This window comes from Sprattus sprattus (assembly GCF_963457725.1).
Source record: "Sprattus sprattus genome assembly, chromosome: 3".
NCBI classification, from domain to species: Eukaryota; Metazoa; Chordata; class Actinopteri; order Clupeiformes; family Clupeidae; genus Sprattus; species Sprattus sprattus.
Window position 1 is genome coordinate 11,229,378 of NC_137922.1, and position 15,580 is coordinate 11,244,957.

At 43.7% G+C, this 15,580-nt stretch overlaps 1 protein-coding gene across 1 annotated transcript in view; it reads right to left on the reverse strand.

Annotated features, from left to right (window-relative positions):
- Window positions 1–750: 750 nt before the first annotated feature.
- Window positions 751–15,580, reverse strand: part of LOC308362120 (insulin-like growth factor 2 mRNA-binding protein 2) — a gene marked incomplete at its 5' end in the record, with an annotated part of 35,789 nt that continues 20,959 nt past the window's right edge. Inside the window, 12 exons of the mRNA XM_080834633.1 lie at window positions 751–1,357; window positions 1,556–1,669; window positions 2,037–2,168; window positions 2,623–2,697; window positions 2,798–2,914; window positions 8,288–8,356; window positions 9,713–9,844; window positions 11,211–11,346; window positions 12,229–12,351; window positions 12,782–12,916; window positions 13,938–14,228; window positions 15,132–15,195. Of these exons, the coding sequence (XP_080690759.1) occupies window positions 1,262–1,357; window positions 1,556–1,669; window positions 2,037–2,168; window positions 2,623–2,697; window positions 2,798–2,914; window positions 8,288–8,356; window positions 9,713–9,844; window positions 11,211–11,346; window positions 12,229–12,351; window positions 12,782–12,916; window positions 13,938–14,228; window positions 15,132–15,195 (1,484 nt within the window). The 3' untranslated portion in view covers window positions 751–1,261. The remainder of the gene's footprint in view (window positions 1,358–1,555; window positions 1,670–2,036; window positions 2,169–2,622; window positions 2,698–2,797; window positions 2,915–8,287; window positions 8,357–9,712; window positions 9,845–11,210; window positions 11,347–12,228; window positions 12,352–12,781; window positions 12,917–13,937; window positions 14,229–15,131; window positions 15,196–15,580) is intronic.

Genomic DNA, 15,580 nt, shown 5'->3' on the forward strand with positions numbered 1-15,580 from the left:
TGGCGCACTGTACATTCAAGAGTGTCAAAACCAGCCTTGTCTTAATGCCACTAGGCCATAAATCAGGCATAAAAGACCAGCTTTGCATAAAAGAAGAGCTGCAAAGCCATTTTCCGTTTATGATGGAACCACAAACAAATCATGTGTCAGCTTGTTAGATTTTCTTGTTTTTTTCTTCTTTCTACTCTGGAAGGACAATATTTCCAAATATTTTCTCTAATTAATTCCCCCAACTAAATAAATGGACAATGACGTTTTTGCTAGTGTTTCAAGCGAGTGAGACACAGAGAGAACCGGCGAGGAGAATACAATGCCAAACTACGCAAGGCGAAATGTACCCAAATACAAAGCAGATGCTTCCAAGAAGAACAGCTGTCCGGGATGTCAATGTTGGCACATGTGCTACCATCCGGAGAAAAACAGTATACTGGGATAAGATGTCTATTATTATTTTCTTTTATAGTGACCTATTCTCTTACGAAAGTTTGAAGCCTGCGTCCACTGCAGCTAAAACGCAAAAGTCTAATTTGAAAGTACAAACACGTACTTCCCATGGCTTCAACATTCTGGTTAAGCTTATGTCCATTGTGGTAACTCTTCAGTTAACACTGTTGAACACGTACCAACTCTCCACAGTCTGCACGTGAAATAAAACCACTGACAGCTTCGTCCTCATAATTTCTTCACTTCACTTTCAATTCTTAAAAATAAAACACCTCTTGTAAGTTGTCACGTTTGTGTGTCCACACTCCCTACACACGTGGGCTTAAAAGCATTATTTTAAATGCTCTAAGGTAAACCTAGAGAACGGATTTCCAAACTGCTGAGGAAAACTCAGCGGCCTCCAAGTGGCTGAACTATTATGAGTCCATAATGGCCACACTCCAGTTAGAAAATAGTACATATACACATATATGTGGATATACATATATATATACAATTTTCAGTTACTATCTCTGTCTACCCTGCTCCGAACAGTTGAGTTTCAGAGACATTTCTGGCCATTCTTCTTTCTCTCGCGTGTGCTTCAGTGCCATGCTTTGCCAGTTGCTCTCTTCAGTCCATCCCACATGAGGCTCTTTGGTTTTGTTCTCTCCACTGCTGTTGCTCTTGGTCATCTGCTGCAAACTCTTTCTCTCTTTTTTTTTCTCTCTCTCTCCGTCTCTCTCTTTCTCTCTCCTCGTCTCCCTTCTGGACTCCAGTTCTGGAGTGAGGGAGTACATTCATGGACTGCTGCGTGCTGGTTCTTTGCCTCGGCAGGTCACATTGACTGTTGTGTTGTCAGTGGCGCCTGATGTTGCTTCTGTTCCTGTAGTTTCACCTGCTGGATAATCTCTCTAATCTTTCTCTGTGCAGTCTGTTCAGAAATCACACACACAAGAGACACAGAGACACACAACACACGTATGCATGAGTGTGTGCACACGCAAAAAACATGCATACACACAAGTTGGCATGTAGACAGTCACACAACATCACACAACATCGTGAGAAATCTCAAATCAGACACCCTAAGCATGAGCCACTTCCAGAGTTTCTGCATCATGGCACATACCTGACTGGCGAAGAAATGTCCGATGATTTTTACAAACACCTCATCGTTCTCGTCTGGCGTTTGGTCGCGTGGAACGATGACCTCAGCGCTGGTGAGGTTTTGTAACTCATTCACCTGCAGGGGTGATAAAAAGTTCAAAGTTCAAAGTTCAAAAAGGGCATAAAGGATCATTCACACACAAATGAACAGAATTGGAAAAAAAATGCGCTGTTCCATCACAGAAAATACTTTTTACACACACACACATGACAGACATAAAGACATTTTTTTTTTTTTTTTTTTTTAAGGCAGTCAACACCATTCACAAATTAAAGCAAAGCATTTGTGTATGTACACGTGAAAGTTTGCATTTATAATATATGTATCTGCACCTACAAAAGCAGCCCCTATTGATATTGAGCAAGGTAAAACACATGCAGAGGTGTTTCACACAGGCATAAACATGTGAATACATCCACACACACACACAACACACACACACCGTTTTCCCCCCTTTTCCGATGACGCGGCCTGCTGCAGACGAGGGGACTTTGATCTGTGCCTCCAGCTTCACCTCCTCCTTAGCTGTGAAGAAGTTCTCCTCCTTCAGCTTCCCAAAGATCCTGCCCTGAGCCTGGAGGAGTGGGTGAGAGTCAGAAGGGTAGCGAGGATGAGTAAGGTGATCATAGCAGAGCACAACAGGAGGACGCAGATATTATCCCCACACCAAGGAATAATTTGGAGTGAAAGGTAAGACGTTTGGCATGGGAAGAGGAAGGGGAAACTGTCATGATAAATGTCAGAAATTAATTTCCAATTCTGCAACCGGTCTAAACTGTGGTTCAAACTATTTAATAACTAAATGTTTGTTAAAAAAAAAAAAAAAAAAAAGTAAACCCTACAGGCTAGGGAAGCTATGTAGGGTCCCTTGCAGTCAGTGTCCTGGATTGGACATGGATTCCTCGAATGTTCACTAGACATGATGAATGCAGACATTTTATCTGTGGCTCTTATGAACTGCACAAACAACCTTGGCATGGCTTGTGTGGAGTAGGACACAAAGGGCATCATAAAGTGTTGGGCTTTACCTTAAACTGAGCCTCTGGAGGTCCAGTAATGATGACCATCCTCTCTGAGGAGTCTGGGCTATCAGCTGGAGCGATCTAAAGTGAATAGAAAACACCCAAACCCATCACCATCCCCTTATCACACTGTCCTGATTATATACTTCATCTTGGATGTAATACATCTAAAGGCTCTGACCTTGATGGAGGCTCCAGCAAAGCGTGCCAGCTCCTTGATGTGTTGTCCTTTCTTCCCAATGAGAGCACCCACTGCCTGGGTAGGAATGAAGAGATACACCACCTCCTGCTCGGTAACCTGGGAGAGAACACACAGTCTGAGTTACATTTACACTTTCACACACACACATACGTACATAAGTACATGATGATGGGGGTTGTCAAGAGTGAACCTTTTTGAGTGTGCTTGTGTGTGTATATGTGTGTGTGTGTGTGTGTGTGTGTACTTGTACACTATGTGGGGGTGTAGGGCTGACCTGGACTTCCCTGCCCCCTCGCACTAAAGAGGAATCCCTCATACACACAATCACACACACACACACACACACACACAGACACAGACACAGACACGCTCAATGGTGTTTTGAGCCCTCAACTTCGACTGCCAGGCAGCGGCTGCCTGGAAGGTGGTTCCGCCCCCAAAACTCTTATCCAATCAATGTGCTTCCCACCTCCAAACCTCTGGTTCCGCCCCCAAACCTCTGGTCCAATCCAAACACTTTGAGCCCAAATTCAAACTTTCTGTATAGTGCTCTCATTCCAGCTCCAACTTCATTCTACCTCTCAGCAACGAGTGAAAGCTCCAACTTTACAAAGGTATGTAGCTAATATATTTCTATTTTAAACATGAAATGGCTAATTGTGTTTGCTTCAGGGCTGTACATGTAAGATGGGCCAGCTAATGTTATGTTTAGCATGCAATATGTTAACCATATTTAAAGATAGATCGTGCTAATCTTAGCTGTGGTAATGTCTTTTCAACCTGCTAGCTAGCTCAATCTGGTTAAAACATTAGGTAACAGTAAGCCTACAAAGTAAAATGTATTACTGTATATTAATCACTGTATAAAATGGGCCGGCTAATGTTATCTTTACCATGCAATATGTTAACATAAAGATAGATTATGCTAATCTTAGCTGTGGTAATGTCATTTCAACCTGCTAGCTAGCTAAATCTAATTTTAGCTGTGGTAATGTTATTTCAACCTGCTAGCTAGCTAAATCTGGTTAAAACATTAGGTAACAGTAAGCCTATAAAGTAAGATTAATTACTGTAGATATGTATTTAAGTGATTAATTACTGTAGATATGTATTTTAGTGATTGTTAATGGTTAGTGGTTATCTTTCAAATGACGTTGAGCTGCTTTGGAATAAGGGTAACTCTCAGGCAGCCAATTGGTTTTAGATACCTGTGAGGCACTTGATGTTGAGACTGGTTGACTACCAGGCTGCTTACTAACACTGGGTAACTCTCAGGCAGCCAATTGGCTTTGGGTGCCTGTGAGGCACAAGATGTTGATACTGGTTGACTTCCAGGCTGCTTTGGAATAAGGGTAACTGTCAGGCAGCCAATTGGTTTTAGATACCTTTGAGGCACTTGTTGAGACTGGTTGACTTCCAGGCTGCTTACTAACACTGGGTAACTCTCAGGCAGCCAATTGGCTTTGGGTGCCTGTGAGGCACTCGATGTTGAGACTGGTTGACTTCCAGGCTGCTTTGGAATAAGGATAACTCTGAGGCAGCCACCAGTTGTTGTAATAGGCTTTTTAATAGACTTCATACAGGTGACTTTGTGACAGCCAGTGGAGAGGAATCTAGGCATGGTGGATTAATGTTATGCTTTAGACTGCTTAACACTGGCCATGTAGCCTACAGTTCAGGTCATCACAAGATAAAATAGTTTAGGATGTGTGTCTCAGGGAGTCATAGGCTTATGTTTTCATACTTTTTCCCCGTTTCAGGCAATGGAGAAGAATTGGCTGAAGTCAATCGAAGATGGCTTAAAGAAGGAAAGGGACCCTAGAATCAAGCAATCCTTTGATATTCTTGAAGGGAATATTCCTGAGGATTTTTTTGAGGAAATTAGATTTTTACCATTTTCACATTATTCTGTATCAACTTGGTTACTGTGTGTATGAGTGTTGTACTTGGCCTTGGCCTTTCAATAAAGAATACGTCACACCCCATCAGTCATGTCTCTCCTCCATCATGTGTGTCCTCTGATGATACATTTTTTTTAAATAATTAATGTAAGTTGGGGTTTCATTAACTTGTGACACTCTACTGGAATAAACCCTTATGTGAAGCTGTAGAAATAAGTGTTGAAATTTATTTATTTCATTTCAGGCCCAGCTAGCTAAATGATCAGACTAGTTAAATCAAGATGCCAAGTTCAATACACTTCCAATTCATCATGTGTTTCCTCTGATGATACATTTTTTTTAAATAATTATTGTAAGTTGGGGTTTCATTAACTTGTGACACTCTACTGGAATAAACCCTTATGTGAAGCTGTAGAAATAAGTGTTGAAATTTATTTATTTCATTTCAGGCCCAGCTAGCTAAATGATCAGACTAGTTAAATCAAGATGCCAAGTTCAATACACTTCCAATTCAATACACATACACAGTGATGTAGAACATCTAGTTATTTTATTAATTAACAACAACAAACAACAGATTTTTTTATTTTTATTGTTAATGTTTGCGATGTGTGTGTCAACACACTTTTTAAAAACGTCAACTACCACCTCTACCATTCCTGGTCCCAAGGTGAGTGTAAGGAGTCCAAAATCCTCATTTGAGCACACCTGGTTGGCGAGGTGCTGGAGCTGTTGTCTGTAGGAAAAGATAAAAACATAAATTCAGGATAAATAATGTCTATTATACCTGTCAGAGCCCAGATATAGGATGTGGAATATTGCAAATTACTTGAACTCCGTGGCTCTCCCTGTGGCCATAGTGGGGTTTAGAGCAGGCAGCATGGCCACTTCTTTAAAATCAATGGCTGCCTGAGAGTTACCCTTATTCCAAAGCAGCCTGGAAGTCAACCAGTATCAACATCGAGTGCCTCACAGGCACCCAAAGCCAATTGGCTGCCTGAGAGTTACCCAGTGTTAGTAAGCAGCCTGGAAGTCAACCAGTCTCAACAAGTGCCTCAAAGGTATCTAAAACCAATTGGCTGCCTGACAGTTACCCTTATTCCAAAGCAGCCTGGAAGTCAACCAGTATCAACATCGAGTGCCTCACAGGCACCCAAAGCCAATTGGCTGCCTGAGAGTTACCCAGTGTTAGTAAGCAGCCTGGTAGTCAACCAGTCTCAACATCAAGTGCCTCACAGGTATCTAAAACCAATTGGCTGCCTGAGAGTTACCCTTATTCCAAAGCAGCTCAACGTCATTTGAAAGATAACCACTAACCATTAACAATCACTAAAATACATATCTACAGTAATTAATCACTTAAATACATATCTACAGTAATTAATCTTACTTTATAGGCTTACTGTTACCTAATGTTTTAACCAGATTTAGCTAGCTAGCAGGTTGAAATAACATTACCACAGCTAAAATTAGATTTAGCTAGCTAGCAGGTTGAAATGACATTACCACAGCTAAGATTAGCATAATCTATCTTTATGTTAACATATTGCATGGTATAGATAACATTAGCCGGCCCATTTTATACAGTGATTAATCTACAGTAATAAATCTTACTTTGTAGGCTTACTGTTACCTAATGTTTTAACCAGATTGAGCTAGCTAGCAGGTTGAAAAGACATTACCACAGCTAAGATTAGCACGATCTATCTTTAAATATGGTTAACATATTGCATGCTAAACATAACATTAGCTGGCCCATCTTACATGTACAGCCCTAAAGCAAACACAATTAGCCATTTCATGTTTAAAATAGAAATATATTAGCTACATACCTTTGTAAAGTTGGAGCTTTCACTCGTTGCTGAGAGGTGGAATGAAGTTGGAGCTGGAATGAGAGCACTATACAGAAAGTTTGAATTTGGGCTCAAAGTGTTTGGATTGGACCAGAGGTTTGGAGTTGGGAAGCACATTGATTGGATAAGAGTTTTGGGGGCGGAACCACCTTCCAGGCAGCCGCTGCCTGGCAGTCGAAGTTGAGGGCTCAAAACACCATTGAGCCACAGACACAGACACAGACAAAGACTCACACTCACACTTACACTCACAGACACAGACACAGACACACAGACACACAGACACACAGACACACAGACACACAGACACACACACACACACTTCAATTCAGCTCTTTCTGGGCTCCACTCAGCATGAAGAACACTTCACGTCACACAAGGCATCCCCCTCCTTCCTTCAAAGTGCACACTCCAAAAGTCACCTCTACATAAGGCAAGTGCGCACTCTGCCCTGTCCCTATCCCAAGGGTACTTTCAAAACATGCTCTCTGCTCTAACATTCCCACGCACGACCAGATGATAATCTGGAGATAAAGATGCCTCTTCAGGTCAGCTCTCCAAAGTGGGCCTCACACAGAGTATACCATAGGGAGCGCCTGTGCCGACAGGATGTGCCTGACTCTTACACACAAGGCTACAGCTACAGAAGAACTCAAACACTCTAGCAATCCCTGGAAAAATGAGGAATGTTTTTTTTTCCGCGGAGCATATGATTTTTTTAGTTTTGATTGTCACTCTAGTATGTAGTTTCAGCAGCTGGGAAAATAAAACAGTAACTAGGACAACAAGGATATCATTAAATTCTGTGTCTATATTGTCTATTGCCTATGTCTATGTTCTATGTCTATTCAGTTTGACATGTGGGTGTTACAGAACAGCTATTGTGAGCTCTTTGCAGGTGTCACTATGTGTGCGGTCATGAACTTTGTTGAACAACTACTAATGACTAGTAAATAGGCCTGGGTGTGGGAAATGTGGAAGAACTTGTTTAATGAGGTCTGCCTTCTTTGCCAGTTTCTGTGGTAATGTCTTACTCATTAAAAGAGAGAAAGTGTTTGTGTGTTTGTGTGTGTGTGTGTGTGTGTGTGTGTGTGTGTGTGTGTGTGTGTGTGTGTGTGTGTGTGTGTGTGTGTGTGTGTGTGTGTGGGTGTGTGTGCGTAGACTGGGTTTTGGGTGAGACTGGGTTTTGACAGAAAATGACATTGCTTAAACTCATCAAACGTCAACAAGCAGCAACAAGCACCCTGCCAACATGATGCTCAGGACTTGTGTTTATGTCTCATTTCTGAAGCTCTCACCAAAGTCAGCCTGAGACCATATGCTATGCTTTAAAGTTCTCAGTTTACAGTCAATCTAGTGGCAAAACCCTAGCAGAGAAAGGCTAGCTGTAATTTGGATGTTGATCAATAAACTTTGTATTTAATTAGCTTTGTCTTCCGGCGGTGTTCATCCATTTATACAAACAAATCAGGCTTTGCCTCAAAATATAGTGTTGGGGTTTAATATTAGAGACACTTGTATTGTGTTATGTGTCATGAAGATTAATGATGTCGCACAGACTGCCAATTAACTCAATTCAGACAAGATTAAATTATTTCACACAATGTGGCATGTAATAATCTTATTAATGATGGCATGTAATAATCTTGTAAATGTATCACACAGTGTGTGGTACGCTGTGAAGGGAGGGGTGGATGGTGGGTATGAAGACTAACCGTGAGTTGGTGTTGTAGGTTTCCAACAGGGGGTGGACCATAAAGACTTCCCATTTGTGATGAAGGACCCTGAGAGCGAAAGTCAGTGAAGAAGAGAAGAGGAAAAAAGGATGACAGGGAGGAGAAAAAGCAAAGGAGAGGAGAAGAGGGAAGAGGAGAAGAGAATGATGTCAGAATTAAGAGTACTCTAGACAGATCAAAGAGAACCTGACTGCAATTGAACCGCGTGTGTGTCCCAGCTTCTGGGAAGCTTGCTGGGGTATATTTATGAACTGCAACCGCACACGTACACAAACAAACACACACGCACAAACATAAATAAACGGACAGAGATGACACATGCACGCACGCAAGAACACACACACACACACACACACAACAGGACATAAGCAAATAAATTAAAGCAAACATAACACACAAACACAGATACACACACACACACACACGGACAAGCATCTAAACTGCCAGTGTGAGTCAGGGCACAGTGGGAGTGTTAAGAAGAGGCAGATAGCAGTCAGACAGCCTGAGGTGAGTCACAGCAACAGCAGGGAGAGGAACTTCACCCTCCCCCCCTGCCTCCTTCACCACACGGTGTCTACCCAGAAATGCAGCCTTCTTAATAACGCCCACCTTCCTGGCCCAACACATACACACACACACACACACACACACACCCACACACACACTCAGACACAATCACGCACAAAGACAAACACACACTCAGTCAAACACAAACAAACACAGTGGCATGTAAACAAACATCACAAATACATACACGCAAGGTTGTACACACACATAGGCAGAGATGACGCACAACATAGAGAGGCACACAACACTAAGGCACACACTGTACTTAACAACAACACATTAGGCGTCATCCTTCCTCAGCCTCCGAAACAGCACGCACACATGTCTCAGACCAACAGATGACAACAAACAGTGAGGTGCTATGCCACAAAGACGTGCACAGAACCTGCCCCTTATCTCCTCAATCACCCTAACTACGCCCGTTCCAAAGCCGCAAACACCACACTCCAGTCTTTCATTCTGGCTGCTTTGATGTTTAGTGTGCAAGTGTGTGTGTGTGTGTGTGCGCGCAAGCTCAATTGTGTGAGTGTGTGTGTGTGTGTGTGTGAATCTGTGTGTGTGAATCTGTGTGTGTGTGAATCAGTGTGTGTGTGTGTGTGTGAATATGTGTGTGTGTGTGTGATTATGTGTGTGTGTGTGAATATGTGTGTGTGTGAATCTGTGTGTTTGTGAATCAGTGTGTGTGAATCAGTGTGTGTGTGTGTGTGTGTGTGAATATGTGTGTGTGTGAATCTGTGTGTGTGTGTGTGTGAATATGTGTGTGTGTGTGTGTGTGTGTGTGTGTGTGTGTGTGTGTGTGTGTGTGTGTGTGTGTGTCATGGTTCATCATTGGCTCACCAGGAAGGGGTTGTATCCAGCAGGGCTGGGGACGGGAGCGTGGGGGTTGCCGGAGGAGGGGAGGAGGGGCACACCAGACGAGAAGATGCCCAGAGCGTTCATATTGAGCCCCGGGATCAGGTTAGTCTGCTGCTGCACCAGAGGAGAGAGAAAGAGCAGGGTGAAGGAGAGGAAAAAGGGAGGGATGGAGAGAGAGAAAAGTGTGAATGAAGCCTTAGAGCGGGAGTGACACATTAGGCAAAAAGTTACGCATCTTTGTTTGGGCATAAAAGCTTTGCACTGGTCCAGTGGATGTCCAAGTTTGTGTGTTTGTGTGTGTGTGTGTGTGTGTGTGTGTGTTAGATTTGTTCTCTTGACCAGTTGAAAGAAAGGCATAAAAGAAAGTAAAACATTCTGCCATAATTACCACAGAGTTCCACTAGATGGCTCTCTCCTATTGGCTGAGCTCACTTGTGGCATGGTGTCTCCCAACAATAAGCTCCTCATTGATATATTACAAGAAAATACAATAACTGCCGTTTTATTTTATGTAGTATGTGTATGATAGTGTGTGTGTGTGTGTGTGTGTGTGTGTGTGTCTGTGTGATTGTGAGAGAGAGAGAGAGAGTGTCTGAAAAACCAGACACACACAGACAACCCAGTCCTGTAATTACCAGTATCTAGAGAGGACAAACTGTAAAGGTATGTAACGTGTCTACAGATGAGCTAATGTTAACTTTGTACACATCCTGACAAACCGCCAAGGAACTGTTTTTGAGGCATGTGTGTGTGTGTGCATTTGTGTGTTTGTATATGTCTGTGTGTGTGTGTGTGTGTGTGTGTGTGTGTGTGTGTGTGTGTGTGTGTGTGTGTGTGTGTGTGTGTGTGTGTGTGTGTGTGCACGTGTGTGTGTGTGTGTGTGTGTGCGTGTGTGTGTGTGTGTGTGTGCGTGTGTGCGCGTGTGTGCGCGTGTGTGTGTGTGCGTGTGTGTGTGTGTGTGTGAGTTTGTGTGTGTGTTTGTATGTGTTTGCGCACGCACATGTGCTTGTGTGCTTGTGCATCAACACTCTTGATACCTAGAGGCGTGCTAGGCAAACAGAACATTCTGTTAGGCTTTGTTTGGGGAGCTCTGGTATTTGGGCGTAGCAGCCTGATTGCTCAAGACATTGAGTTGTTACATTTCATTTTGGCTCTGCCTATCAGCAAAGGGCTCACGGGAGTGCCCCGGCGTATTCCCGGGAACGCCTCATTCACTTCTCGCAACTCTTCAGTGCAGGCTGCACCCAGTTCTTACTCAGAGAGAGAGGCATTATGGGTAGTTAATCACAATATGCATGCACAGGTGTCAAGATTCCCCAGACTGCTGGTATTGCTTTTAAAAGTTGCCATAGTGTGTTTCGTGAGTATGTATGTTTTTTTTTTCCGGTGTGTTCTTTTTCAGTTTGTATGTGTATGCGTTTGTATGTGTATGTTTGTGTGTATGTATGGGTGTGTAGGGTGCATGTATGTGTATACATACGTTTAGAGTAGCAATGTCATTCTCGTAGCCCTCTCTGAGCTTCCTCATGATCTCCACCTCTGCATTGGAGCTTTCCTCCACCCCTCCTCGAACCGTGATGGTACGCTCCGGGTTGTAGATGGTCAAATCCTGCAAACTAAACATACAAGCACAGTTTATGTACAGATGTACGGACAGAGATCGAGAGATAAGGAGATTAAGTGAAGCACAAAATGTGATGTATGGGTATGCAAATAGCGCACACACACATACCTTTAACACACTTAAAAAACAAGTAATTCAAGATGGACTCCTCCCTGAGAGTAAATAAGTAAGTGAAACTGAACTACCTCAATACACACATTTGTATAGGGCAGACACCCACTACCCAAGTTCTTTCACTATAAAGAAATGAGTTCTGCCAAACACCCATAGACTGTCACAGAGGAGAACACAATACACTTATTGGCACAGATGCCCCGATTAGACTGAGTAGATACTGAGTCACAAGCTGATGATTCGTTTCAATCTGATTTGATTTGATTCCGTGTCAATATCAATAGGAATGAGATATGAAAATGCTATATAGCATTTTTTTTTAAGCACTTTATCGATAAAACAACATTTTTGCACACCACTACAATACACAATATCCTACCTTGTGCGTAAAGCTCTTCATAGACATTCAATATACCTCATCCACCTATCCATGTAATGCTTTAGTAATCCCTTTTCATCAGTTTTTGGTTCTATAGAAAAACTTTGCCTAAAAAAACCTTGCAGTGATCATTTCAAAGGAAAGTTCAGGTAGTCAGGTATGAATTCAGTCTAAAGGTCACATGAGCTGCACTGTTTCTACAATTTAAAACATATAGGAAGACTGATGTGCTTTCTCTTTAGAGGAGAGAGAATAAGGTTAAGGTTTTAAAATGGCAGAATAGGTTCCTTCTCAATAAGATATACAGAAAAGGGTGCTCTAGACTATACAATGAATGCGGGAGATAATTTATGCCTCAGAAGGAGGCAGGAGGGTTCTTACGAGGAGATGGTGATTTTCGTCGCAGTGTCCTGCTCGATTTTCTTCAGGTTGCGGCCCTCTTTCCCGATGAGCCTCCCCACCAGACTGTTATGAGCCAGGATCTTCAGAGGCACCTCCTCAGCTCTGAGCAGAACAAGAGACAGACAGACTGGCATTGAGACACAAGGCGTCTAGAGTCCCCTGGACAAGAGACAGACAGACTGACATTGAGACACAAGGCGTCTAGAGTCCCCTGGACAAGAGACAGACAGAGTGACAATGAGACAAAAGGCGTCTAGAGTCCCCTGGACAAGAGACAGACAGACTGACAATGAGACACAAGGCGTGTAGAGTCCCCTGGACAAGAGACAGACAGACTGACATTGAGACACAAGGCGTCTAGAGTTCTGTGATGGCAGCTGGCAGTAGGTAGCAGTTGAAGGAGGTCAATGACAGAGCAAGCCACAGATTGCCAAAGGAGGTGGAACTTGTGTGTGTGCCGACGGAGGACACATGCCAGACACATGAAGCCTGGTTGAAGGTTGTTGGGGGGGGGGGGGGGGGGGTCACTCACGCATTGGTGTCATTGGCCTCCTTCTCCATGATCTGGAGGATCATCCGGCAGGCAGAGGAGCAGCCCTCTGGGCTAGAGTGGATGGTGATGGACTTCTCTGCCGCACCTGCATTCTCCTTACGGTGGATGTCCACCCTACAAGGGGGGGGTGGGGGGGGGCAGAGGGAGTTTTAACATTCCTTCGAATAAGCCAATCGCTGACACCTTCAGATCAATATACCTTTAAAACACACACACAACATTCACTTTCTTGGCCACAAGCTTAGATGAAAATCCCCTTCACCTCAAAATTTCATAACCATTTGTCACTCATCTCCGACTTCGCATAACAAGCCCCCAATCCCCCAAGTGCTTACACAGGAAGGAGAAAGAGAGAGGGAGAGACCGAGAAGGAGAGAGAGAGAAAACATTTTCAGATACAAATGGTCTGCGTTTTTACTGGGGTTGGTCACGGTAACACCCTTAATGTCATGGAGTTATTCTAGTTAGAGGGCCGTGCAGTGTCTGCCTCACTCTCAGACATCTCTGAAGGACACCAGAAATAAAGTCAGCTGTCACATCCACAGCTCTTAGTCTCCGTGTCAGCGTGTCTCACTCCTCTGGTTCCCACTCACTCTTTGTGGTTCTTGGTTCAAGCTCAGTATCGAGCATCAAACAACAACACACAGATTCCATCATAACAAAGTAAGATAAACACTACGCCAATTCATTTCTTCGGCCATTCAGCCATTTAAAATTGTACGTCTGAAATCAAATTACTCTGCGAACCTCTCATATGTTGGGATTTGGGCGAGTACTCAGTCCTTCATGTCAATGAAGAGTTTTGATTAAAGAGAGATAGCAAGATGGCAAGATGGCAAGAGAGATGAGAGTGAGACGACAGAGGCAGTATACTTCCATCAGGACTCACAATTCAAACAAAAGCAGCCCACTTGCCCCTCACTGTGGAACTGTATGTTAAACCAAATGAACACGACGTTCATATAACTTTAGTGACTTTATTCACGTTCAGAACAGGACAACTCCGTAGCTTGCATTCTCATTGCGCACGGTCAACAACTGTATACATTCAAAAACACGGCGCATGCGTAGATGCGTTCCCAGGGTCAAAAGGTAAAACACAATGAGGGAATATACAAGTTAACACTGTACTCACTTGGACTGCGTCTCTTTGGTGAGGTTCTTGATGGTGAGACCTTCCTTGCCGATGATGGCTCCGACGAACTGCGTGGGCACCAGCATACGCAGCGGGAGCTCGGGCTGTCGTTGCCGGTGCCCCGTCGGCCCCCCGGCGGCGCCGCTGTAGTCCAGGTGGTCCCCCGTCCTGGCCCGCCCCCCCCTCTGCAGCTTGGGGGCCTGCGGCGGGGGCGAGGCGTCCACGTCCAGTATGTACGACACGCTGAGGGAGTGCTCCTCCACACTGTGACCCGTCAGCTTCTCAAGGGCCCTGGGGCACACACACACACACACACACACACACACACACACACACACACACACACACACACACACACACACACACACACACACACACACACACACACACACACACACACACACACACACACACACACACACACACACACGGACAGAACCTTCAGTGTCACACAAGCTGCTCAAGCCACCTCAAATCCCCCTCCTTCAAGTCTGAGCACTGAAGAAAGTCAGGCTTCCTTCTTACCTCGCTCCTCAGCCATACACTGATACAGTGGCCAGTCAACTCACTAAGCCCATTCCAAAGCCCACTGAGCAGGGGAAGCCAAACCTCATTTGCTGTGCCAATGTCAGTGCTATTTAAAGTTTATATCCGCTCACCCCTAGCAAATGTTAGCCTGTATCTGAAGATTGCTAACAACTGTGCATGAAATAATACTTTGCATTTACTACCTTGGTATGCGCACGGGGTATGATAGCGCATAGCATCCAAGTACACATTTTGAAAAGCTGTGCAGGATAAAGTAAACTGTGGGAGAAGGCCTCCTTTATCAAAGGCAAAACAGACCTTAAATGTTTAGGGCAACAAAGCAATTACTTGGAACAAAATATCCAAAGGCATGATTTGATACTGGCCTTTCATTTAGTAAATTGCCCATTTTTCAGGCCCATGTTTATGGTTAAGGCTGCAAAATCGCATGTGTTTCTCACTAAGGTGCATGACATTAGGCATAATCCATGAAATGTCCAATTTGCCTGGACCATGCTTTATGCCATCTGGCTTACATAATCATTTAAAGGTGGCATAAGTTTGGAACCAACACTGTCGCAGCAAAACATAGATGAATGAATGAACTAATGAACGATAGAGTGAGATAATGGAAGAGTAAAATGAAGAAGGGAATGGAGTACTCACTCTTTAGCCTCCTCCTTAGTTGCGTAAGTAACATTCACCACGGCTGGGTCTGTATCTGTGTTCACTAAAAAAAATGAGATGGGGACAAAGAGAGAGGGAGGGAGGGAGAGAAGGAACGAGGGAGAGAGAAATCAAGAAGCCATGAAGAGGAGACGACACCACAAGACTAAAGTTTTTTAGAGTAATTCATGTTTGAGAACACAGATGTAATGAAAGACACTACTAAGAAGGACTAAATCTCACTCAAAGGATTCTGGAATTCAGTCTCTAACCAGATAAATGTGATTCCCTTCCTCTAGGACTCCCTTCTAAGGCTCCATCAATGTTGATACACATACTGTCAAAATTCTGCAGTCAGATTTCTCAGGTCTGTTTATTCAGAATGCAACATTCAATACTACTCCAGAAAGTCCCATAGTCTCCTGCTTTTATATCTCCTCCATAGATGG